At 47.8% G+C, this 23781-nt stretch overlaps 2 protein-coding genes across 8 annotated transcripts in view; one reads left to right on the top strand and one right to left on the bottom strand.

Annotated features, from left to right (window-relative positions):
- CSMD2 (CUB and Sushi multiple domains 2) overlaps positions 1–23781 on the bottom strand; it is a 602428-nt gene that overhangs the window by 325197 nt on the left and 253450 nt on the right. The window lies entirely within an intron of this gene.
- On the top strand, positions 10885–11750 carry HMGB4 (high mobility group box 4). The gene has a single exon (XM_025935182.2). It carries the CDS (start codon positions 11146–11148, stop codon positions 11725–11727), a length of 582 nt encoding a protein of 193 aa, XP_025790967.1. The 5' UTR covers positions 10885–11145; the 3' UTR covers positions 11728–11750.

Raw genomic sequence — 23781 nt, forward strand, 5'->3', positions numbered from 1 at the left:
ACATTTACTCGTCAATCCATTTAATGTAGGACCAAGGTCTTTCCTTTGACCACGGTTTTGTTCTCCACACTGTCTGCCTTATATAAACTACACCCACAGTTCAGTGCTCACCATGTTTAATTCTCCTACGGCATGTTCACTCAACACGTATTTATTGAGCACCTACAATGTGCCAGGCTCTGTGTGGGGCACTGGGGAGGCCGCAGTGAGCAAGATGGACTTGGTCCCTGCCCCAGTGGAACTGACCCAGTGGGGTGCAACTGTCTCAGTCACTCACACCTAATATTGAGGGAGTAATTCTTTTTAGAGATTCTCCTTCATGGAGCCATTCCAAAGCATTCAATTTAGTTTCCATAGATGCAACTCTATTTCCTTTCACACTCATATTTCATCAGCTTATGTGATGTTTAATTTAAATCACATAATTACAATAACAAGTATGACTGGCACCAAGAGAGTTGGCAACAGACCCATCTGATTCTCAGAAAGTGCAAGACTCAGCTGGTGGGAGCATGAGGTGGATGGGCATCGAGGGTGGGGGTGGGAGACGGCCAGCCGGCAGCTGGCACTTCACGTGCCACAAGGCATCGGTCAGGAAGATCTCGCAAGGCCGTGGGAGTGCCAGCCACCCCAGGGAGCTGCTCTGGTGGAGAGGGCGAAGTACTGAGCACTTTTATTATCCGTGCTTTGTGAAGGAAGGAAGGAAGGAAGGAAGGAAGGCAGGCAGGCCTCTTGCTTTCAATAGTGGGGCATCTGTTCTAATTACATCCCCTTGGCTATCAGGAGAGTGGGAATCAACTAATCTTAAAATCCTAATTGAGGAGGACTTCAGAGGACTCCTAGGCCTAAAGGTTCACTATGTATGGATCTCGTCTACAGCATTCTCGACACAGGGTCAGCTCCTTGCCAAATTCTCCCTGTCCCCTTTGATCCACCCCCAATCCTTTTTCTAGCTACTTCCTTACCTTCAGGTGGGATCTTACAGCCACTGGCTCCAGAGAATCTGGTTGGCTGCCCCCTTGTATCTGTGACTCTTTGCACTTCCTCTACCCTGGTACTTGTCTCACCAAGCATCGTCCAGGGGTCTGCCTCACCCCCCCAAACTGTGAGCTGTCTGAAGACAAGAGCCATTTCTTACTACTTAAGTTTTTTCCTCAGTACCTTGCATGGAAAACTAACACATGGAAAGGGCTCGGTCAATACCACTCACTAGAAGAAGGAACGCCTGAATGAACGAACGAATGAATGAGATCCTGCCGGTGAAAGAAGAGGGCATATGTGGGGAGAAAGGCAGGCAAGCAGGTGAGCCTGGAGACAGTAGGGAGAGCCTCTGAGGCCAGGCTGGGTTTCATCTCCGTTTCCCACGAAGACGAAGCCAGGCCGCCCCAGCCCCTTGGTCCCTCAGCCCTCACTGTGCTCCCCATTCACTTGGCAGCTGCTGGTACCTTTCTGGGGGACTCTTCCCGTCCTGACATATCCCCAGGGCAGGATCAGCGAAGTCTGGTAATCAATGTGGGCAAATGTTCCTTCTTCCACCAGAAGCAACTCAATAAACTCCACAAATTATCAGGGCTCTTCCCTGCTCAGCTAATTGTTAGCTCCGGGGAACCCACACAAACTACATCAGGTAAACGCTTTTCCTCCAGAAGCACCGCTCCCTGGAGGGCGTGTATCTGAGGCCGGGAGTGACAGGGGCAGGGCTCCTGGGATGCGGGTGTCAACACCTGCGGGTGAGCGCCCCTGGGGCTTGCGTGTTGGGGATGGCACCTTGAGAAGGTCTGGGAGTGGCCTGGGGCGTCCGTTCCTTGCGTTCCGGACTCAGCGGCTGACCCAGGAGGGCCGCGGCATGGGGCGTCTCCTGTCTCTGCGCAGAGGCTGTGCTCAGGATGCTGCCCGGAGCAGATTGGCGCTGGGTCTTGCAGACGGAGGTGCGGCCCGGGGCCAAGCTTTGGGCGAGGGTGCTGGTGGCCGGTCCTCAACTACCTTTCAGGGGACGCCCGCCTCCCTCATTTTCTGTCTCCGCGACTAAATCAGGCGGAGCCACAAGCCTTTAAAGATGAGGCGTCCCACCGGAACCACGTGACCCCCCAGGCCGCAGCTGATTGGATCAGGGTGGCCATGTGACCCAAGCAGGGCCAATTGGCTGATCGGACCGTGCACTGGCTTAGCCGAAGAGGGGCCCTGCAAAGGAGATACGGCAAAGGAGTGGCCCAGCGGCGTTGTCTGCACCTCTGTCGCTGCCACCCCTGCTTCATTGCTCTTACAACACGTGATGTGCCTTGTACATTCGTTGTCCTACTCCCCGTCCTGCTCCGGTCTGATTGGGACAGAATCGAAGAGCAGTCTCTGCCCTGCCTTGCTGCTGAACACTTAGCTGGCCTTAGCCAGCCATCCCCTGCCCTCAGCCAGTGCCTCTGTTGCTCTAGGTTAGACCTGCGATCCGGCCTGGAGACCTGATGGTCCTATGCCCTAAGATGTTAAAGCCTGCCCCTTCAGGCCTGGCCCAGGAACGGGGTGCAGGCCGTGGGAGCCTGGCTGGGGACCAAGGCACACTCACACTCTACCTGGACCCTCTCGCCTTCCTGCCTCAGGTCTCTGCCTGGGTGGAGATGTCACCTGTCTGGGTCATCACCTGTCTTGTTCCCCTACACAGAGGCAATGGGTTTAGGGAGGTCAAAGGTTAAGGGTCGGGCCTCTGGAATCAGCACAGCCCTGTATTTGAGTCTGGATTCCGCTGTTTTCTAGTTGTGTAAATGTGGGTATGTGCCAAAACCTCTGGGCCCCAGTTTCCTAATCTGTGCAATGGGGGTCCTGTGAACTTGTGTATATATAAGGTGTCCAGGACTGTGCCTGACACACAGCAAGTGCCTCACAAATGTGAACTGTTTTCTTCTCATGCTTTGGTTTGAAGGGAGAAGGGATGGGATCTTATCAGTGCCTTGAACCTTACCTTCCAGAGCACACAGGGATTAAGCAGACCTCAGAGTAGCCTGGCCTAGGTTTCCCTGGAGAAGTAAGGATGCCTGCATCCACTCTGGTGATAGAACAGTGCAGGAGGGTGGGGGGGTGGGGAGGGAAAGGGGAAGGACAAGGCACTCTGTGGCACCCAGGGTAGCCATTCCAAGTGGCAGCCACCTTCCCTCCTCCTTGGGCAGCCCCAGCTTGACCTCCACCAGCTCCTGCTCTCTCAACCTTGTCCATCTTCCACCTGTCACTGGCAGACATGAGTCAGAGAAGGGACCTGTCCCCCTCTCAGGGAGGGTAGCCATCTATACCTTGCAGAGGCCTCTGGGGATTATATTTGGATAGTACTTCTCATCCAGAGGAAACGTTTGCAGATGGCTTACCAAGGAGCCTCCCACGCCAGCCTCTGCCTGCCACTCGGCTGCCATTCTGAGCCTGAGCATCATCGATGTGCCCCTCCCCCTCCAGGAGGCAGCTAGCCAGCCCTGCTTGAGATCCTGGCAGCTCTGAAGCCCAGGCTGAGGGTATGAGCCTCCAGTCGGCTAGAGGATGTATGGCCTAAAACATTTCAGGGATGTGCAGGCCGGTGAACAAGGGGTCCTAGTCAAGACGCTGCTGGATTTGGATGCCGGCTTCATACCCATTGGCTGTGTGACCCTGGGAGACTGCATCTCTCTGAGCCTCTCTTTCCCAGTGTGTGTCTCACAGTGCATTGTGATGATTCAGGGTGATGTGGTGATGCTCGTAAACTCCTGCTCAGGCTTCAAGACACAACAGCCACATATTCTTGATCATGGCATGTCTCCATGCAGGAAGGGAGACTGATGGGCAAAGGGCCATGAAAGAAAGCAGTCTGGGGTAAGATTAGGCACATGGGCTCTAGGAAGCACCTGTCTGGGTTCAGGGCTCAGATCTAAACTTACCAGCTGTCTAACTGTGGGCAGGTAATTGACCTGCTTTGGGTCTCAGTTTCCCCATCTATTTGCTAAGGATAACAATAGCACCCACCTCATAGAGCTGATAGGAGGTTTAAGAGAGATAACAGGTATAAAAGCTCTAAGTACAGTGCTTGGCACATAGCAAGTGCTCAAAGTGCATTCACTATTATTAAGGGCCCACAATGTGCCAGTGTTGTATGTATACTTTCTGAATAACAAACCAGAGGTCCAGCTGTTTGTACAGCAGAGCACAAGCAAGTCGAGGGGAGAGGAAGGAGATAGGAAGGAGAGAATTGACAAACAGGGGAGAAGAGAGTTCCTGTCTTCCCGTATAGCTCATCTCCATCACATCTGGGGTAATACTTTTGGTTTCAAATGGCAGAAATCCAGATCAAATCAGCCTGGAATAGAGAAGAAATTATTGGCTGCTGTAGTCAAGCTGTAGCTGGCCCCAGGGATGACTAGACCCAGGGACCCAGATGCCACAAGGCCCCACTCTTTGTGCCCTATCTCTGTTATGCTCTGTCTGCTGGCTTCATTCTCTCTATTGCGAATGGCGGATGCTTAAGTCTGGAACCATGGCCTCCCTTAGCAGCTCCGATTCACCCTCACACCTTCACTTCCAGAAACAATACAGAGATCCCTTCCCTTCCAATTAGAAAAAGCCCACTGGAAGCCTCTGATTAGTCCAGCTGGCATATGTGCCCACTCCTGGAGCCAAGGGAACGGACCCCTCCTAGACCTGTTTGGGACCGTTCTCCAAAAGAAGGAATGCGCTCAAAGGGAGGGAGGGATTGGTGCTAGGCAAACAAAATGAGAGATGTTCATTGTGATTGAAAGAGGCAGGGGGCTGAACAAAAAGATCAGGGACCAGGGTGCCTGCTGGCTCAGTTGGTTAAGTGTCTGACTCTTGATTTCGGCTCAGGTCATGATCACATGGTTGTGACATGGAGCCCTGTGGTGGACTCCAGGCTGGGTGTGGAGCCTGTTTAAGATTCTCTCTGTCCCTCTCCCTCTGCTCCTCCCCTGCACACACACATTCTGTAAAAAAACAAAAAAACCCCCAAAAAAACCAGTGACCACTCTTCCTACTCTGTGGTATAAGAGAGTGGCTTTGTCAAGGCCTGTGAGAGGTATCCACAGCTCACTGTGGGCATTATCTCCCCAAAGCTGGTCTTGTTCTAGATCTCATCCTCTCCTCCCTTTTTGTATCCTGCCAGAGGTAAGCAGGTATGCCTGACCCCCACCACGCTGATCCCATTCTTGTGCCTGATCATCTGTCCCATTTCCTGTCTACTTGTTCACTAGTCCACTGCTTTGACCAGCCTTTGTCCTCAGTAGTGGACCCACGTTCCATGTGGACCTACCTGCACATGCTGGTGTGGTTCTGTGGGCTACCCTGGTCAGTCTACCTGTTCGACTCAGGGCATTCTACGAACTGTGGATAAACTGACCAGATCCATCTGGAATGAGAGATCCTCCAACCCAAATGAGAAAAGTCTCCCTTGAATCCCTTAAGTGTTGAGATTTAGATACCTTATGCTCCTTCCACCTGCCCTCCTCCTGCAATACTTGGCCTTGTTCCTCGCTGGCTTCCTCTTCTCCTTGGCCCCAGCCAAGGAGTTCTGGGACTCCCAGTAGAGGCTAAACACATGGACTTAAGAGTCAAACCAACCAGAGTCTGAGGCCTGGCTCTGCCACTCGTTGCTGTGTGGCCTTGGAAAAATTAATCTCTCTCTCTAGGCTTTTCTGGCAATGATATACCTAAAGCATTACCATCATTATTATTAAAATATTATGGTCACATGCGATTGAGCAACAGTTCTTGGCATGAGGTGAATGCCAAAGAGCCTAGGCCTAGCTGCTGACAACCCTGCCTTCCCCACCAGTCTGGCTTCCAGGAAATTTCAGATACCTCTTTCTACCACCATCTCCTTTCCTAAGACAATATCCGTCCTTCAATTACTGCTTATAAGTGGCCATCAGAGAATCAGTCACACTGCTCCAGCAACTCACAGCTATTTATTGAGATGTGTGTGTGCCTATGAGCATGTGTGCATGTACATGAGTGGCGAATGAGTGAGTGAATGAACTGAAAGAATCTAAGAGTGAATTAATTGGTAAGCAAACGAGTGAATTAGTGACTTAATGAGTCAGCAAGTGAGTGAAGAAGAGTGTGTAAAATTGAGTAGATCATGCTCCTTGCTCCCACAACTAATCCAATAAGCGGTGGCATAAATTTTTCATCTTTATTAACACAAACAGAGGTTAAGAATAGCACAGGAAATGTTACAGACCATCAGCTGGATGAGAAAGATACTATATTCCTTTCTTCTCGCTGCTTTAACAAATTACTACAAACTTAGTGGCCTGAAACAACACAGATTGTCTTACAATCCTGGGGGATGGGGGTCCAAAATGGGTATCGATGGGCCAAGATCAAGGTGTCTACAGGGCTGTGCTCTCTGGAGCTCTAGGGGAGGATCTGTTTGCTAGCCTTCCCCAACTTCTGGCCACATCGTTTCCTGGCTTGTGGTCTCTTTCTCCATCTTCAAAGCCAGCAGTGCTGCATCTAATAATCTGCATCTGTTACCACATCTCCATCTCAAACTTTTGACACTCCTGCCTTCCTCTTATAGCGACTCATGTGATTACATAAAGTCCACCCAGGTAGCCCAGGATAATCCACCCATCTCAAATCCTTAACATAATCACATCTGCAAACTTTCTTTTGCCATGGAAGGTAGATAACACAATCATGGGCTTCTGGGTTTCAGATGTGGACATCTCTGTGGAGCCGTTATCGTACCTATCCTTCCTCAAGAGGATACCTTCCTCACAAATACCTTCCTCAGAGGGCATATGCAGTCACTGATTCCTACCCCACTGGAAGAGGGGCAGGAGGGGGATGAAGGAAGCATCAAAGCATTTACTAGATGCCCAAGCCTGGTACTTTTGCTCTCCGTCTTGTGGCCTGAGCACTGGGATTTTTGAAACCTCCTCAGACGGTTCCAGCATGCCCCCAAATTTGGGGAACACTGTTACAGAAGATATGCCAAGATCATACGCCACTACAATTGAGGGTCAAATCTGCCCTGAGATTTCTGGAAGAGAAGGGTCAAGGTATCTCAACTCTGGGTGCACATTACTGTCAGCTGGGGAGATTTTCGAAAGACTTTTTATTTTGAAGTGAGAAGAGAGTTGCAAAGATAGTACAGAAATTTCCTGTAGACCCATCACCCAGCTTCCTCTAACATTAGCATCTTACATAACCATGCTACATGTATCCAGACTAAGCAATCAACATTGGTACAGTACTGTTAGCCCAATGGAAGACTTCATTCGCATTTCTCCAGTCTTTTCACCAATGCCTTTTCTCTTGGTCCAGAATCCTGTCCACATCTTCCATAGCACTGAGACACTGAATCTAGTTAGTCTTTAATTTGTGTCAGTTTCTCAGGCTTTCTTTGCTTTCCCAAGACCTTGGCATGTTTGAAGAGTACCGGTCAAGTATTTTGTAGAATATCCCTTAATTTGGGCTTGTCTAACATTTTCTCATGATTAGACCATGGGTTATGGAATTGGGGAAAGATAATCGTTATTTGATTAAGGTGGTATCTGTCAGTTTTCTCCACTGGAAAGACACAATTTGAACTTTTCCACACTCTATTCATTAGAAGTGAGTCCCTACGTCCAGCCCACATGGCATGGGTACGTTATTCTCATCATTCGTTAGTTGCTCCATACTGCCTTGTTACCACCTCATTGCTCTTTATTGATAAGGTTGTAACAAGCTAGACCCAGCTAGTAAGCGGCAAAGCTAACATTTGAACTCATATCTCCCTGACTCTAAGCCATGTTCTTTCCACTTCGTTATCATTCATTGCTAAGTCAAGAGGATCTCACAGTCTCTAAAGTAGGAGCTACCCCTCAGCTTGCCTATATAGTGTTCTTCAAATCAGTTCAAAGTAGGTCATGAGATCAGTCTGCAGGTTGCACTTTAAATAACAAAATAGGAACTATAACAGGATAGAAAAGAGTATATCACACACATAGTAAGTATAGTTTCATAAAGCTTTTGTTTCTGTATGCTCTGTGTTTAGAGACCCTTATCTTTACAGTGGGGATAAAAATAGCACCTCCTCCAACACACACATACACACACACACGGTTGTTATAGATTAAATCAATTGATGTAGGTAAAGCACTTAGAAAAGAGACTGGCACACATTAAGCAGTATATAAATATAATGAACTATGCATGTGCACAAATGGGTCATGATGTAAAATGTATTTCCTATTGTAAACTGCAATTAACAAGTTAGAAAACACTGAACTCATATCTTTAGACCAGCGTCAGCAGATTTCTGACCTCCAGCCCACTACTTGTTTTTGTAAAGTTTTATCAGGGGCATAACCACACTCATTGGTGTATATATTGTCTATGGCTACTTTTGAGCTACAATGGTAGAGTTGAGTACTTCCAATAGAAGCCATATGGCCCACAAAGTTGAAAATATTTACTATCTGGTTATCCAGACCCATAAACCTTCCTAGAGGTCATCTCATAATACAAGTGTTGTTAGATGCCTCTATTGAGGCCATCTGGCCCTGTTCTGCTACTGCCCTGGCAGGCATGTTTGCCCCTGCAGACCATTCTGGGCTGTGTGACTGCTGGGTGCTTGGGCTTGAGAAGCTCACTACCTTCGACACTGAACTGGTGCCCACGCTTGCTTTATTTATCCACCTTCATGGCTGTTCATGGTGGAAAGCCAGAAACATGGTACACCGGTCAGAGTCCCAGTAGGAAACAGATGGCCATTCAAATTAGAAGAATTTGAGGCGTGTTTAATAAAGAAGCTCTTTACAAAGGGAAGGGCAAGGTGTAGGAAAGCCACAGGCATAGCAGAGTCCTCAGAGGCTAGTAAAAGCTGAGCTCTTACCACCCTTGGCAGGAGAGGACAAGCAGAGGGAGCAATTCCTGAACCTAGAAGGAGTCAGTCACTTGGAAAAGACCCTTAGTTGGAGCCAAGACCTCAGTCCCGGGTCGGAGAACCTGTGAAGAGGGAGCCAGAATAAGTGTCCTGACTTCACCTTCCTCTCTCCCTGATCTACTGTTGGGGTCCCCATTGGCCAAACTGAAATGGAAGCCAGATGGCATGAGACTCATTGATGTGGTCTCACCTTCCCAGGGCAAAAGGGCAGGGTGGAGAAGGTTGGAAAGTCTCAGCTACCAACACACATAGCATTGATTTAGAAATCCAGGCATGTTGACCGTGCTTAAGGTCCTCCAGACAATGTCCCCATTTCATCTCTTCAAGTTGAGAGTGTGGCCCAGACACCAAAGGGTGGCCACAGCTTTTACCTTTCACCACCTTGTCTTCCTAGATCTGTTAGGCTCCAGATGATTATCATGGGGTTAATCCTTCTGGATCTTTTCATCATGAGAAGGGTAGGAGGTCATGAATGGAGGCACAGATGAGCTGCTGGGGTTTTTGTGAGACTGAGCAGAGTCTGATTAATATTTATAGATGTTAGCCAAGTCCTTCCATCTCGGAGAGGAGCTATGTCCCATTCCCCTTGGTAGCCCAGCTCAAATCCAACAAACAGGTGAGCCAACCTGCGGTGGCCCTTGGGAAAAAGGACTGCAGCACAAAAAGCTAACTAGGCTGAGAAATGTTCTCACTGGCCAGACCCCTCTGCCCCCACCGCTAACCCAGACTGCCTCAGCTGGCATCTGATATTTTACAGGCCCCTGAATGCAGCCATAAAACTAAAGCATGTCACCCGGAGGGTCTTTCTTGGCCAGTCCAAAGCACCCATTTTACAGATAGGAAATCATAGGCTTACAGGAAAGAAGGGGCTGGTCAGTAGTCCAGTCGCCTTGTCGCAGAGCTGGGGATAAAATTCAGGACTAGGGACGCTCATCAATTTTCATATTTCTTTTACAGAAGATGGATGTTGAAGTCAGTCCCGGAGCCCTGGGAATGACTGTAAGTGCGGTCGGACTAGTCTTAGGCAGCTTTCTCATCAGGCTCAGTAACCGAGGCCATACACTGGAACCATCGGCCTCGGAGGCACCAGTTCTGAGGAGGCAGCATGTGAAGCACAAGCTTGAGTCACGCAAATCAGCCCAAATTCAGACTCCCACCTGTTAGTGGCTATTTTACCCTAATTTTTGTGTTAATGAGGCTCCATTTTCCAGCCCTATCGATTCAGCACTATTATCAACCACCGAGTTGTATTAACCCCAGTACATTCCAAGCAAGGACCTTAAAGTGTCCAAAGGTCACTAGATGACACTTCTATTGTCTTTCTTTCTTCCTTCATCCGGAAGAAGGGTAGAATATTTGCAACTGCTTTCACAACAAATCAGAAGCCAGCTAGTTTGAGTGTAGCCATTAGGGCTCTGTTCTCTAACCCTGAGAGACAGGGATCCCTGAGATGAGAGCAGAGAGGCCTCCTGATAAGCCAAGGATTTGACCCCACTTTCATGGACTCAAGTGTAATTAGTAAAACCTCAAGGTTCTCCTCCCTCCACCTACCCCGCCCCCCAGTTCTTCAGAGCGATGAAGAATTTAGATGTATAGCCCAAATGCTCGGGTTTTAAATTAGACAACTTTGTCCTGACAGGAACCGAGTCACGGCTGTCATACCTGATTATTTTTAGAGTCACTACTAAACTCTTTGAATGGTGTGAGCTGCCACCATTCAAGGCAAACAGAAAGACTTCACATTTTATCATGACAGCTCAGAGCCATCCACCTCCTCGTGTTCGTTATTTCCATCCTGACTGTGGAAGGGATCATGCGGCATCTTGACAATCTTACGGCAAGGAAGGCAGACCCCATGGCTCTTTACTACATCTGAGGGACTGAAAGCTCCCATTGCTGAGCAAAGCCTGTGGCCTCCAGGAAGCCAAGGAGAAATATTCTAGAGGAAGGGGCTGCTCCCTAGCCTCGTCTGGATGAACCATCATTGCTCATGAGAAGCAGAAATGGACCCTCAAGTAACCAACCAATAAGAGTGGCTGTATGCAAATGCTGCAGGCTGGTGAATGATGTCACAGTCCCCTCCTCTGACTCAATAATGCCACCACCACTGAAAAGGCTGACTCCTGACCGTAGCTCTTCAGAGAGAAAAATTCACCGCAAGCAGAGCACCTTCTAGATTGTTCCTGGAGTGTGGAGACAGAAGTCTCTGCTATCCAAGTTACTGAATCCAGAAAAAAAAAAATGACCTTATGAACATGGGAAAAGAAATTGAGCTAAGGCCCAAGGCAAATGTCTCTTCTTACATCCACTTTTTGCTGAATTACAGGAACAAGTTCAAGGAGCAGCAGCCAAATACCTACCTCAGCTTTAAAGAGTTCTCTAGAAAGTGTTCGGAAAAATGGAGATCCATCTCAAAACATGAAAAGGCCAAATATGAAGCCCTGGCCAAGCTCGACAAAGCCCGATACCAGGAAGAGATGATGAATTATGGTGGCAAGAAGAAGAAGAGGAGAAAGAGGGACCCCTACGCACCCAGACGGCCCCCATCGTCTTTCTTGCTCTTCTGCCAAGACCACTATGCCCAGTTGAAGAGGGAGAATCCGAACTGGTCTGTAGTGCAGGTGGCAAAGGCCTCAGGGAAGATGTGGTCAGCAACAACAGGTGCTGAAAAGCAGCCATATGAGCAAAGAGCAGCTCTCCTGAGAGCCAAGTACCAAGAGGACCTGGAAATCTACCGTAAACAACGTAAGGCCAACAAGGGCCACCAACGGTCAGCTAAGAACCAGCGAAGAGGGAAAATGGAGTCGGACAAGGCTGATGGATCCAATTAGAAATAAAATGTCATTCAACTGTATTGCCTGTCTCTGGTCTCCTGTGTGGCATTACAGCGGTCGTGGCTGCTGCTGCTTGGAGGAAGTGAGTGGGGTGGTAGTTGAGGTTGGGGTTTGGAAGCTGACCCTGGGGAGGGCTGGCTTTGAGACAGGTAGCAAAGGTGTCCACAGAGCAGCCCGTGAGGTCAGTACCTACAGAGCTTGGCTTGGGCAGGTCGGATGGGAGTCTCCAGGTGCAAAGTGGAAGTCATGGAGGTAAGGGCATCCTGGTTGCAAGTGGTTATCTAGGGCAGAAGACTCTCCTCAGGGTCAGGTGCATGAGCACCGGTCCTTCAGTCCTGCCATTCTCTTCAGCAGGAGGGCCAGAAGGCCTGGAGTTCAAGTTGCACTCCCAGTTCAGGCCCAGCAGAGGTTGAGAAACTGGAATTTAGGTGGGCCTTGGGGGGTTTGGTTTCTCCAGTAATTCTAGAACTGCTCCTCCAGCAAGCCTTACATACCATTCCAAGATGAGACTCCAGTGGTGATCCCTACTCTAGTGGGGATGAAGCTCTGGACTGATTTTACAAAAACAGACATTTGACTCTGCCCAAGTCCTACAACTTGGAGAAAACCCTGTCGTAATTTTGGTGGGCATCCACCCACTCATTTTTCTATGCTTATAAGCATAACACACATGGGCATGGACATTTGTTGCCTTTCTGACTACCCGGTATCCATCCCTTCTCCTCTTGTTCACAGCACCTGCCTCCATCCAAGGCTTGATCAGATGAAGTCCTCCAGTCACACTGATTGGTTCAGTTACAGGCATGTGACCCATGCTGGTCCAATCAGAGTGGACCACAAAACTTTTCCAAGGGATCCTATGGCCCTGTATAGTATAGCCCTGAGGCTGTTGTGAGCCATTTGCCTCATTCTCGGGCCCCAATGTTAGTCTTTATGGCATCAGGGTATAGTCTTGAGATTTTCATTGAAGATGAACCCACATATTCCATCTTTTTGTCTAAGTTAGTTTGAATTAGGTTTTCTGCCACTTAAAGTCAAAACTGGTAATTTGACACAAATCAGATTGTTTTGTGTCTGTGCTGTAACTATTTTTCAGGCAACAATATACTATGGGCAACGTTTCATATCAATATAGATTGATACGAACTATTTTGAAATGGCTCTTGGCTTCTTGACATCAAAAAGACTGGGCCAAATTGCAAAAATGCTTTTTTGTCACCAGGTTATGCACGCAAGAGGCTTCCCTAATTCCATCTCCATTCCTATTCCATGATGCACTTACACTTCATACTGTACTGCTATTTGTACTCTCAAAACAAAAGTAAAAAGGCTTACTTTGAAAAGTCTTATAGGACTGGGTGAGCCTTTAGGGAATAGAAGGTAATAGAGTGGAGTGATTTCAAAATTCAATGTCTGGAATCAGGCTATTTGTGGGAGACTCACATGTGGCAGATCCTGTGCTGGGTACCGGGAGGCCCCGCATAGACTACTGTTAGGTTCCTGCCCTGAAAGAACTTTCCTTCTGATGAGAGAGTTGGTTGTGGGCATAAGCGACAGCACTACAAGGCACAGTTAAAGTGAAGACTGTACAAAGTGCCGGGGTGGAAGCAGGTACCCCCTACCAAGGCAACCTTTGAAGTCTTCAGGGAGGAAGCAGCTTTATCCTACTTGGCAACCTTGTACTGGTGTTGGCCAGATTCCTGTTTCCCATTCCCTGTTTCCTACAGTTGTTGTTCCAACTTGGCTCTGCTTCCCCTGCAGCCCAACCTCCACTCTCTCAGGAGACGTCCTCATTTTCTAGTTCATTGAGAAAGCAGAGATCATCAAACCTAAGTGCTCTGTTTTCTTCTTTCTCAACATGTAATCCACACCCATCCCTTCCTCCTGGTCTCAAGTCTCACAGGAAGCTGTAATGCACTTGCTACCCTGCTTCCCCTGCCTCCTTCAGGCCTTTGCTCCTCACTGCAAAGATGCAAATCCTTCAGCCTCTAAGCTTGCACAGATTGGCTTGGTGCTATGGTACAAATGGTTCTGATCTTAATGTCTGCAAGACCCTGGGCAAATTCTCTTTCCTCTGAGTTCCTCCCCCGTGCAATGGGGATGATGCCCACCTTGCAGGTTGCTTTAGTGAATAAATGATGTAATACATATAAGAGCACTTGGCCAGTCATTAACACATAATAGGTACTGTGATGGGCGTCCTCTAGGGTGGCTGTCTCAAGATTCTCCCTGCTGGTATCCATACCCATGTATGATCCCTTCTGATTAAATATGGGCAGAACATGTAACTTGCTTTTAATCAATAGAATGAAGGAAAACAGATAAGATGTGACTTCTGTGATTATGTAATGATATATAAAACTCCATCTTACTACTTGATTTGCTCTAGAGATTCTCTGTGCTGGCTTGGTGAAGCAGCCAAGCTGAGGAAACCCACATGGCAAAGAATGGTGGTAAGTCTCTAGGAGCTGAGGGTGGCCTCAGACCGATAGCCCAACAAAAACTAAAGCTCCCAGTCCTACAACCATGAGGAACTGAATGTTCAGCAACTACATAAGCAGGGAAGTGGGCCCCTCCCCAGTTGAGCCTCCAGATGAAAACCCAGCCCTCACTGACACCTTGATTGCAGCATTGTGAGGTCTCACAGCCAAGCTGAGCTGTTGCTGGATTCCTGACCCACAGAAACCAAGAGACAATGTGTATTGTTTTAAGCCAGTAAGTGTATGGTGATTTGTTACATGACAATAGATAACCAATACAGTATTTAATAAATGCCTGATTTCTTATAATTCTAGAAGAGGCTGTCTTTAGCCTTATGTCTCTCTCTAGCCTCTACTTTAACTGTTTAATTTCCTTTCCTTTGTAACTTCCTGAAGGTGGAAAAGACCACCTCCATCCCTGCCCTGGGCAGAGTCCATCCTGGCTTGTACTCCTCTGTAGTGGTTCCAGTTAAGTTGTTTCCAGCCTGACCTGTGGGCTCCTGATGGGTAGCAGCTGGGTGTTGTACCACACTCCTTTCTGGGAAGTGGGCTGCCACACATCCAGGCCCGGCCCTCATACTGCCCCTTTCTGGTTTCCTGTGTGATTAATTACATGAATGTGGGTGGCCAAGTCATAGTTTTGACAACAGTCTGCATCGCCCCTGCTGAAGACAAATTCCATTAACATTCCTTTATGAAAAAGGCGACAGGAGGGTGTGAATCTGTAGGCTTCTAATGACTGTAATGTAATGACAGAGGAGGGAGGGAAGGAGGAGGAAGAGGAGGAGAAGGAGGAGGGGGAGGAGGAGGAGAGGTGGGAGCCTGGACTAAGTCAGTGGGCTAGAGGAGAAGCAGGCAGGAAGTGTGGTGTGGAGCCAGCACTCCAGACCCACTCAGGTGGGCTCTGTGCCCCTGCCCTTGGGAAGAGGAAGGCAGTCTTTGGGCCCACTGCTGTCTCAATGGCTGAATCACTGCACTCTGATCCTTCTCTCCTAAAGCTTTTCCTATGTTCATTTATTCATTCATTTATTCATTTATTCAACAAATATTTATGTAAATCTTATGCTTGCAATATACCAGGAACTGTTCTGATGCTTGGAATAAAGCAAGGTCTGTGATCTCTTACGTTCCAGGGAGGGGAAGACAGATAATAAGTCAACAAATAAACACACCGGATCATTTTTTGATAGTGCCAAGTGCTCCAAAGAAAATAAACAAGGGTAATGAGATAAACAGTGACAAGGGAGGTTGAGGGCACGTTAAATCAGTGGCCAAAGATGACATCTGAGTTTGGATTTAAAGGACAAGTAGAAACCAGGCATGCCAAGGTCTGAAGAAAGGGTTCTTCAAGCAGTGGGACAGCTAGTGCAAAGGTCCTGAGACAGAAGTGAGCTTGGCATATTAGAGGGAGGGAAGGGAGGCCAGAATGACAAGGTGTGAGCAAGTGGATGCCTTGCAGCTGGAGAGGGGCAGACCTTAGAAAGGAGTTTATTTTAACATCTAAGTACAGTGGGAAGCCACAGAGTTTTCTGCAGGGCGAGCCATGTACATCCACTTTGATTTCTGGTTATTGGGCATTCTAGAGTCTTCAGAGACTACCAAGTGCCAACAAGGAGATGCTAAACCCTCTAAGGTATGCAAGAGCTAGAGGCAAGGTTAACAAATATCAAGCCCATGACATGTCTCTTTTTTGGAGGGGAAAAAATCAGGAGCCTCTACTTGGTACTCGTGGGAGCAACTGTAAGCTAAAAATCAAACATGAAAAGTGTGAAACTTCTACTCCTGTGATTCATAAGGGTAGGCATGGGTGGCAGAATGTTCCATAAGGACACTTCTTCCCAGGTCTCATGTTTGCACGTGGAACAGCTTTCACTCGAGTGGTGGTTGTCAACCTTGAGCCTATATTAGAATCACCTCCGGAGCACCTGGGTGGCTCAGTCGGTTGAGCATTCAACTTTGGCTCAGGTCGTCTCGTGGTTTGTGAGTTTGAGCCCCACATCAGGCTCTGTGCTGACAGGTCAGAGCCTAAACCCTGCTTCAGATTCTGTCTCCTTCTCTCTCTGCCCCTCCCCTGCTTGTTCTCTCTCTCTCTCTCTCTCTAAAAAATAAACATTAAAAAAAAAAAAAAGAATCACCTCTGAGCATGTTGGACACAGAATGCTATGTCCCCAAAAATGCCATTTTTCTGGGAGTTGGACCTAAACTTTGCATTTCCAAAAGTTCCCAGGTGACACTGATGCTGCTAGTCCCGGGCTCACAGACGAATTCTTCTCCCTCTTGCAACCCAGCCATTCACTTAGAAGAGTGAGTGAGACTTATCTGCCTACTGGGTTTGAGAGAAGGAGCTGACCATCCTTTTCTTTCTTCCCACCCCTCCTTGGCTGCAGAGTGCGCTCAGGTCTGTGTTCCAATTACTTCATTGGTAATAGAGGCGACAGGCTGACCCTCATGTTTTTCTCCTGCACCTGCCAATGGATTTCAAACCTGATGGGAATGAGCATATTTATGTATTGGGTTTACCTCAAATCCCTACAGAGGAGTTGATCCCAGTTGAAAAACAATTGATTAGCATCTGGAACACATAACTGTGTTGGGATCTTATAGCTGATTTTAGATGCCACTAAAGCACCAACTGTCTGAGGATGAAATGATCCAGTTTCTGGGCCTTTAAGTCTGAGGATCAGGTCCATGGACAGAGCAGGGTCCTTAGGGTTAAGTCACCAAGGGGATGACACTCTCTTGTCATGTACCTCTAATCACACTCCCCAAAATAATACTTGCCCTTAGGTGTGCTGGAGAGTACACAAAACATCTGGGATATCACAGTAAATGAGGGCTGGTGTGTAAGAAGGACCCTATGAATGAGGGTGCCTGCCCTGGTGTCTAGAGGATGGTTTAAAGAAGAGAAGAACAACACAGAAAAAGGCAGTTGAAGCAGAAGAAAGCTTAGCCAGGGGCCTGAAGGGGGCCATGTGATGTTCCAGGCTGGCCTTGACCTCTGGGTTGGTGGGATGCCATGAATATGCTCATGTGGCCATCCCCTTGTAAGTTTCCATGCAATAGCTCTCACTACCCATTGCTCCCTTTCCAGTCCTTCCTCTGATGCCTGATTGATGTAAGACTCTTCCCCCTCAACAGGAAAGTGTTTCAGTGGTTGCCCATCGCCTATGGCAGTCTGACACAGCATGAGCCCCTGCTGCCTCTGCACTGCCGCCCACACTCAGCTTCTGCAGTAGCTCCCAGTGATCCCCACCTCCTGGTATTCACACCCTTGTGTAATACCTCCCTTTAAGTGTGGGCTGGACCCAGCGACTTACTTCTAATGAATAGAATAGGGCAAAAGTGATAAGATGTCACTTCTGTACCAGTGACTAGGGTGTAAAAAATGGTCTCTCTCTGTCTCTGTCTCTTGCTTGCTCAAAGCAAACTGACATGTTGAAAGCTGCCCTGTGGAGGGGCTCATGTGGAAAGGAACTGAGGGTGGCTTTGGCCAACACCCAGTGAGGAACTGAGGCCCCCTTTCAAACAGCCTACAAGGAATGAATCCTGCCAACAACTATGAATAAGCTTGGAGGTGGATCATTCCTCAGCTCCAGTGGACACCTTTACTGAACAGCCTTGTGACCCAGATAAGCCACTTCTGATTCCTGACTCACAGAGACTAAGCTAATAGATGCTGTTGTTTCATGCAACCACAGTTTGGGGTAATTTGTTACAAACCAATAGGTGATAATCCAGATTGAGTTATCAAGAGAGGCATAGTATCATGGAAAATACCTAAAAATGTGCGATGGCTTTGGAAACAGTGGGCAGTCTAGGGGAATATTCTGTGAAGCTTGTTAGAAAAATCTGGACTTTGAGGATGCTGCCAGTGAAGGCTCAAAAGGAAGCAAGGACATGTTATGGAAACTGGAAGGAGGGGATCCTTGTTTTGTAGTGGCAGAAAGCTTAGCAACACTATTGTCTGCAGTTACGTGAAAGCGCAACATGGCCCACTCAACTTAGTAACCTAGCCAAGGAGAGGTCCAAGCAAAGTGCCAAAGGCACTGACCACTTTCTTCTTGACATTTATGTGAGAAGAGATAAATCAAGGGAAAAATTGTTTAAAAAGGAGTCAGGACTTGACAGGTTTTGTTTTGTTTTGTTTTGTTTTAGAGAGAGAGAGAGAGAGAGCGAGCAAGAGTGGGGAGCAGAGGGGTGGAAGGAGAGAGAGAATCTTAAGCAAGATCCACACCAAGCCTGATGCAGGATTCAATCTCACAACCCTGAGATCATGACCTGAGCCAAAATCAAGAGTCAGATGCTCAACAGACTGAGCCACACAGGTACCATGGGACTTGATAGTTTTGAAAACTCTCAATCTCCCAAGACAGCAAAGGACACTAAAATCAAGAAACGGGTTTCCAGTGCTGTCAGGGAAAGGTGGTCTGGAGATAAAGCTGAGAGTAAGGCTGTGCAGCCTTTGGTTGAGACCTCAGGAAGACCAAAAGAGCAGGGCGTCATTCAGTCACACAAGGCCCTTTAGAGAGATGACGGTGGTCTCACAGGTCCTCCAGATCAAACAGCAAGGCCTCTGGGAAGCATCAGAGTATCGCTCCTTGGTCACCTTAGCAGAAACTCAAGGTAGAGAAGGGTTTTGTTCAAAGCAATCTGTGGGCATGGCTTCTGTGTAAAGAGTGAATCTGAGATTTAGCGAAGACCCACAAAGGTCTGGAGAAAACTATGATCAGAAGAAGGACTGAGAGGTATGGAGTCAGCACAAAATAAAAAGAGGTCACTGGACTCCCAAGTCTCAATATATGCTTTCTTCCATGGGAAAAAAATGACTCAGAGGGAGAAACCAAGAGTTCAGAAGGTGGAGCGAACACTCATGGAGAATTATTCCCAGATTTTGAAGGTAATCAAGAAAGTTCCAGTATTTTCCTGGGTGGATTTCAGAATTGTTATGGACCAGGGATTGCTTTATGCCTCACATTTCCCCCTGTTTTGAGTAGGAATGTCTGTAACCATTACCTTATGCCTTATGTGGGGGCCGAGAACTTTACTCTCTGGTTTTGTAGAACTATAGCACCAGAGTAACTGTCTTCTAGAACCTGCCCTTAAGGAACCACACCCACGAGTCTCATCCATACCTGAACCAGATTTAGATGATGGTATTATATACTCTGAGCTAATACTATCATGGGGTAAGACTTTGGGGACCCGAGGACGGGGTAACTGTATTTTGTGTGTGAAAGAGGAACGAGTCATTGGGGGCCAGAGGGCAGCCTGTGGTAGGTACCTTCAGAAATGACCGCATGATCTTCATCTCTTGGCATTTGTGCCCTTGGTCAATCCTCTCCCCTCTGTGTGGGCTGGACCCAGTGAATTGCTTCTAACAAGTAGAACACAGCAAAAATAGTAAGCTGCCACTGTTGAGATGAAGTTATAATGGACTGGGACTCCCGTCTTATCCTCTCCCTCTCTGACTCGCTCTGATGGGGTAAGCAGCCATGTTGAAGCCCGACAGAAAGGCACTGAGGTAGTCTCTGATTGACAGCATGGAGACACTCAATCCTTCAATCATGTGAGTAAGCTTGGAGCAAACCTTTCTCCCCAGTTGGGCTTTGAGATGACTTACAGTCTTGGCAGACACCTTGACTGTGGCCTGTGAGAAACCCTGAGCCAGAGGACCTAGCTAAATCACAGTCAGATTTCTAACACACAGAACATGTGAGGTAATGTTGTTTCAAGCCGTATGTTCTGGGGAAATTTGTTACACAGCAATAGATGCTTATTATTATCCACCCAAAGGCCCTGCTATGCAGTATTTCCCCCAGAAATGTTATACCTTGAAACTCTCCTCAGGGGTTTTGCACATGCTACTCCAGGCTGGGACCATCCTCCTTACCTTTTAGGTCTGGTAAACGTCTACCTTCAGATGAGAGTCAGGTCAGGTGGCCCTTCCTCCAGGAAGCCCTCTTTGACTCTCCCACCGTCTTCTGTGCTCCCGTAACATATCATCATCCCACTGCAGATCACATTGTATCAACTGTCTCCCAAACTTGAGGAGAAGGGCAGAGGCTTTGCCTTATTCATCCCGGTACCCTTTAAAATCTTACATGATGCTTGACATGCAGTAAAATAATAATAGTAAACATTTATTGGATGCCTATGCTGTGCCTGGTACTGTTTGGGGTGAACCAGATGTAATTATTTGATTTGCTAATAAACCCAATGAGGCAAGAACTTTAAACACCTCCGTTTTGCAGGCAAGAAACTGAAACTCTAGGCCAGCTTCTCAGTGCCTGCTTGTTGGAATCATGAGAGGCACACTGCTCCTCCTGTCCTGTGGCTGGCAGTAGTCGGTCCCCTCCTCATGGGAACTCTGCAAACAGCAGAGCTGGCCCAGAAGGCTTCTTAAGCACCAACACACACACTCTGTGCTTGACTGGCTACATAATGTAGTATTTCCAGAGAAATACCTGGATCTATCCCTTGGCACCTCCAAGAAAGGGCTTGGCTGGCATCCAGAGAATTTATTGGGCACCAGAAACCACACCTCCAGCTCTCTGCTCACAGCTGTGCGTCTGGTCTGCAGGCAGAGTGAGCATTTTCCTCCCCTCACACTCTGTCATTATAAACCACGTAAATTCCTCGATACTCATGTTGAAATGAACAGATGTGGCTCTGTATTTTTAATGCATTATCTGCAATTAGCAGCAGCGGGCATGAAGAACTCTGCCATCCCTGGGGCTGCCCCTCGTGGATGCAGCTGTGAGTACATTTGGGTTGAAGAATCTGGCCAGACTCTTCTGGCCTGCGCAGCTCTGGCAAGCGGGTGAGGGAACTTCCATTTGTAGAGTGTCTACTCTGCCAGCAAGCAGAAAAGGGGACTGCTGAAGCCTGATCATCACTCCACTGCCAGCCTGGCCTCCCTTCTACCCATCTTGCTGTCAAAACACCCTGAGGGGGTGTTCTCTAAGCAGAGCCCCAGTGGGCAGACAGCAGTCCCAAAAGTCATGGGTACTAAAGGTTTTTACGGGCTTGAGTTCTGCGGTGTGGAGGAAAGGGTCTGTAAAGTGCAAATGGGACATGCTCAGTGCCCATGGCAAACCTGAGACGGTGTCTGCATGGACTTCTGAAAAGAAGGAAGCTGGTTAGAGTTAACGGGTGTGCACCAGCTTTGTCCAAAGAGGGACATTTTTGGCAATAAATACAGTGCTAGTAACTAGCATGTATTGGGCACTTTCCCTGGACCAGGCCCCGTTTCTAAGTGCTCTTCAAGCATCACCATATTTAATTCCAGAAGCAGTGTGGATGCCCATCCCACCCACCAAACCACAGCCAAAGACCACCAGGAATCCACCTGTAGTTGAACAAAGTTGGCATTATTGGCTTGTGGCAATGAGCCAGAGTGCACACCACTGGGAACTGTGGAGGTCCCAGCAAGAGGGTATTGGAAAGGACCTACTATAGGATTCAAGCCTGTGTTAGGTGATTTGGGGAGGGCTCAAGGAAGTAGAGCTTTGCTGTGGATTAGATGCTGTCACAAAGTAGGCATATGTTTACAACTGGGTAGTTCATAAATTTTATCTAGAAGGCAGGAAGAATGAAGCAGGACTAAAGTTGTAATTAGTAGAGCAGCAGCTGTCACTCATGTCAGCCAAGATGCAGAGGGAGGGGACTGTTCGGTCATCTTTGTATCTTGGTAATATTCTTGCTTGTGCTCGAGTTCAGATGTGATTATGAAGCAGTCCTGTTTTTGTCTTAATCCATCATGGTTATAGAACGGCCTGTGTGATGCTGATGTTCACGTTCAACAGGACAACACCAAGGTCTGCTGTGGGTGCCAGGCCAGCTCCCAGTGAAGCAGTGGCCTGATTTTGCCAGGCCAGTTTCCAGCCCTCAGGGGCTGCTGCTCTCTTTCTCAGTGGGCCCTGGGATTGTGCCAATTTACAGAAATAGGGACACTGAGGCTCAGAGAGTTGTCATGGCCCGAAAGTGGTGCTGTGATTTCAGAGTCACTGGACTTAACTTGGGTGGGTGCAAAGGGAACGGGAGGGGAGGGGGTATGATTATGGGAAGCAAGGTGGTCCATGATGGGGATTGGCCACGGCAGAGAATAGAAAGAACATAGGCCTTGGAGTCAGAGATCTCCACTTTAGAAATCTCTCCCTACCATTTACTAGCTAGGTGGTCCTGGGCAATTTATCGAACATCAGAGATTCAATTTCTTCTTTTGCATATAGGAATACAAAACTCTGTTTCCTAAGGTTATTGTGAGAACAAAAGTAAAAGACACAGGGTAGAGTGCCTATGTACCACCTGACAACAAGAGAGACCACTCTGAGCATGTGCTGCATGCCAGACACTGTTTTAAGTACCTCACATGTGTTGACTCATCTAATATAGCAACCCCATGAAGCAGAGTCTATAATAATCTCTGGTTTGCAGGTGAGAAGATGGAATACAGACAGGTTAAGCAGCTTATCTGAGGTCACACAGCTATCAAGTATCAGAACTCAGGCATTCTGACTCTAACATCCTTATTCTATGGCCTCTCATGAAAATTGTTGGGTCACTGCTCCTTCCCTTCCATAGCTGCAAGGGTTTCAAAACTCTGGTCAAATTTTGATGGCAATTTAATGCCCTGGAACTCCCAGGGTCCCAGACTCTCGCTTGTGGATGGGTCTAAGCTGTTTGCTAGGCTGTGGTTCTGAGAGCATTCATTGCCTTTTAGAAGGTCAAAACAATCTTGGCATTACAGACACCGTAGATTCAGGCCACTGTGGTCAATAGATCAAATAAAACATAGTATTGCCTTTTGGTATTTCCATGCCTGTTAGTAAGTACTGGAATCAGAGAAAAACACTGGGAAATGAGTAAAAACTAAAGCGTGTTGGGGAATGGCCCAATGAGGCAGCAGAAGCCCTCTTGTGGCAAGACTGATGTGTGGGCAGAAGGCAAATGGCTGCCCTAGAGGAAATGGACCAGCTGCGGCTGGTCTCCCTCAGTCCCAGAACAGCAGAAAACCATTGCCACAGCACCATGGTCCAAGGCTGACTCCACACTGCCTGGTTCTAACCTGTTGAGTGGGTTTATAGGTTCTGTCAACAGTTCTGGGAGACTGGGGGGCAGGAACTCCTGGACCCAGTAATTCTAGTGACCAAGGTCCTTCAGGCCATTTACCTCTCCCCTCCCCCTCCCCCAAGGCAGTGTTCTGCCACCACGTGGGGGAGACAAAGTCCTGGACCTCCCTTCAATATCCTCTCTGCTGTTTCCTACAGCCCCAGATCATTGTCATCAACCTTTTTGAGGCCCATCTGTTCTTAATTACATCTCTAAATCCCTAAGCATTACAACTCTGAGAACTTGGGAAATTTAGCTTCTTAGAGGATTTGTAATCATCACAGCAATCCCTAGTATTTACAGAGCTTCCTTTTGCAGACTATGAAATCCAGACAGACAATACTGTGGTGGTGAGGACACCCTGAAATTTCTCTCAAGTTCTCTTCATGGAGTGCCAGGCCCTTTGTCTTATTTTGTTTAGTTCAAGGAGGTGGATGAAAAGAGTAAGTTTTCTTCACTT

This window comes from Puma concolor, chromosome C1 (genome assembly GCF_028749965.1).
Source record: "Puma concolor isolate L17-30 chromosome C1, mPumCon1.1.hap2, whole genome shotgun sequence".
NCBI lineage: Eukaryota > Metazoa > Chordata > Mammalia > Carnivora > Felidae > Puma > Puma concolor.

What these genes read in the sequence shown, in the direction of transcription:
- HMGB4 (XM_025935182.2), top strand. Translation starts at nt 11,146, where the DNA reads ATGAACATGGGAAAAGAAATTGAGCTAAGGCCCAAGGCAAATGTCTCT.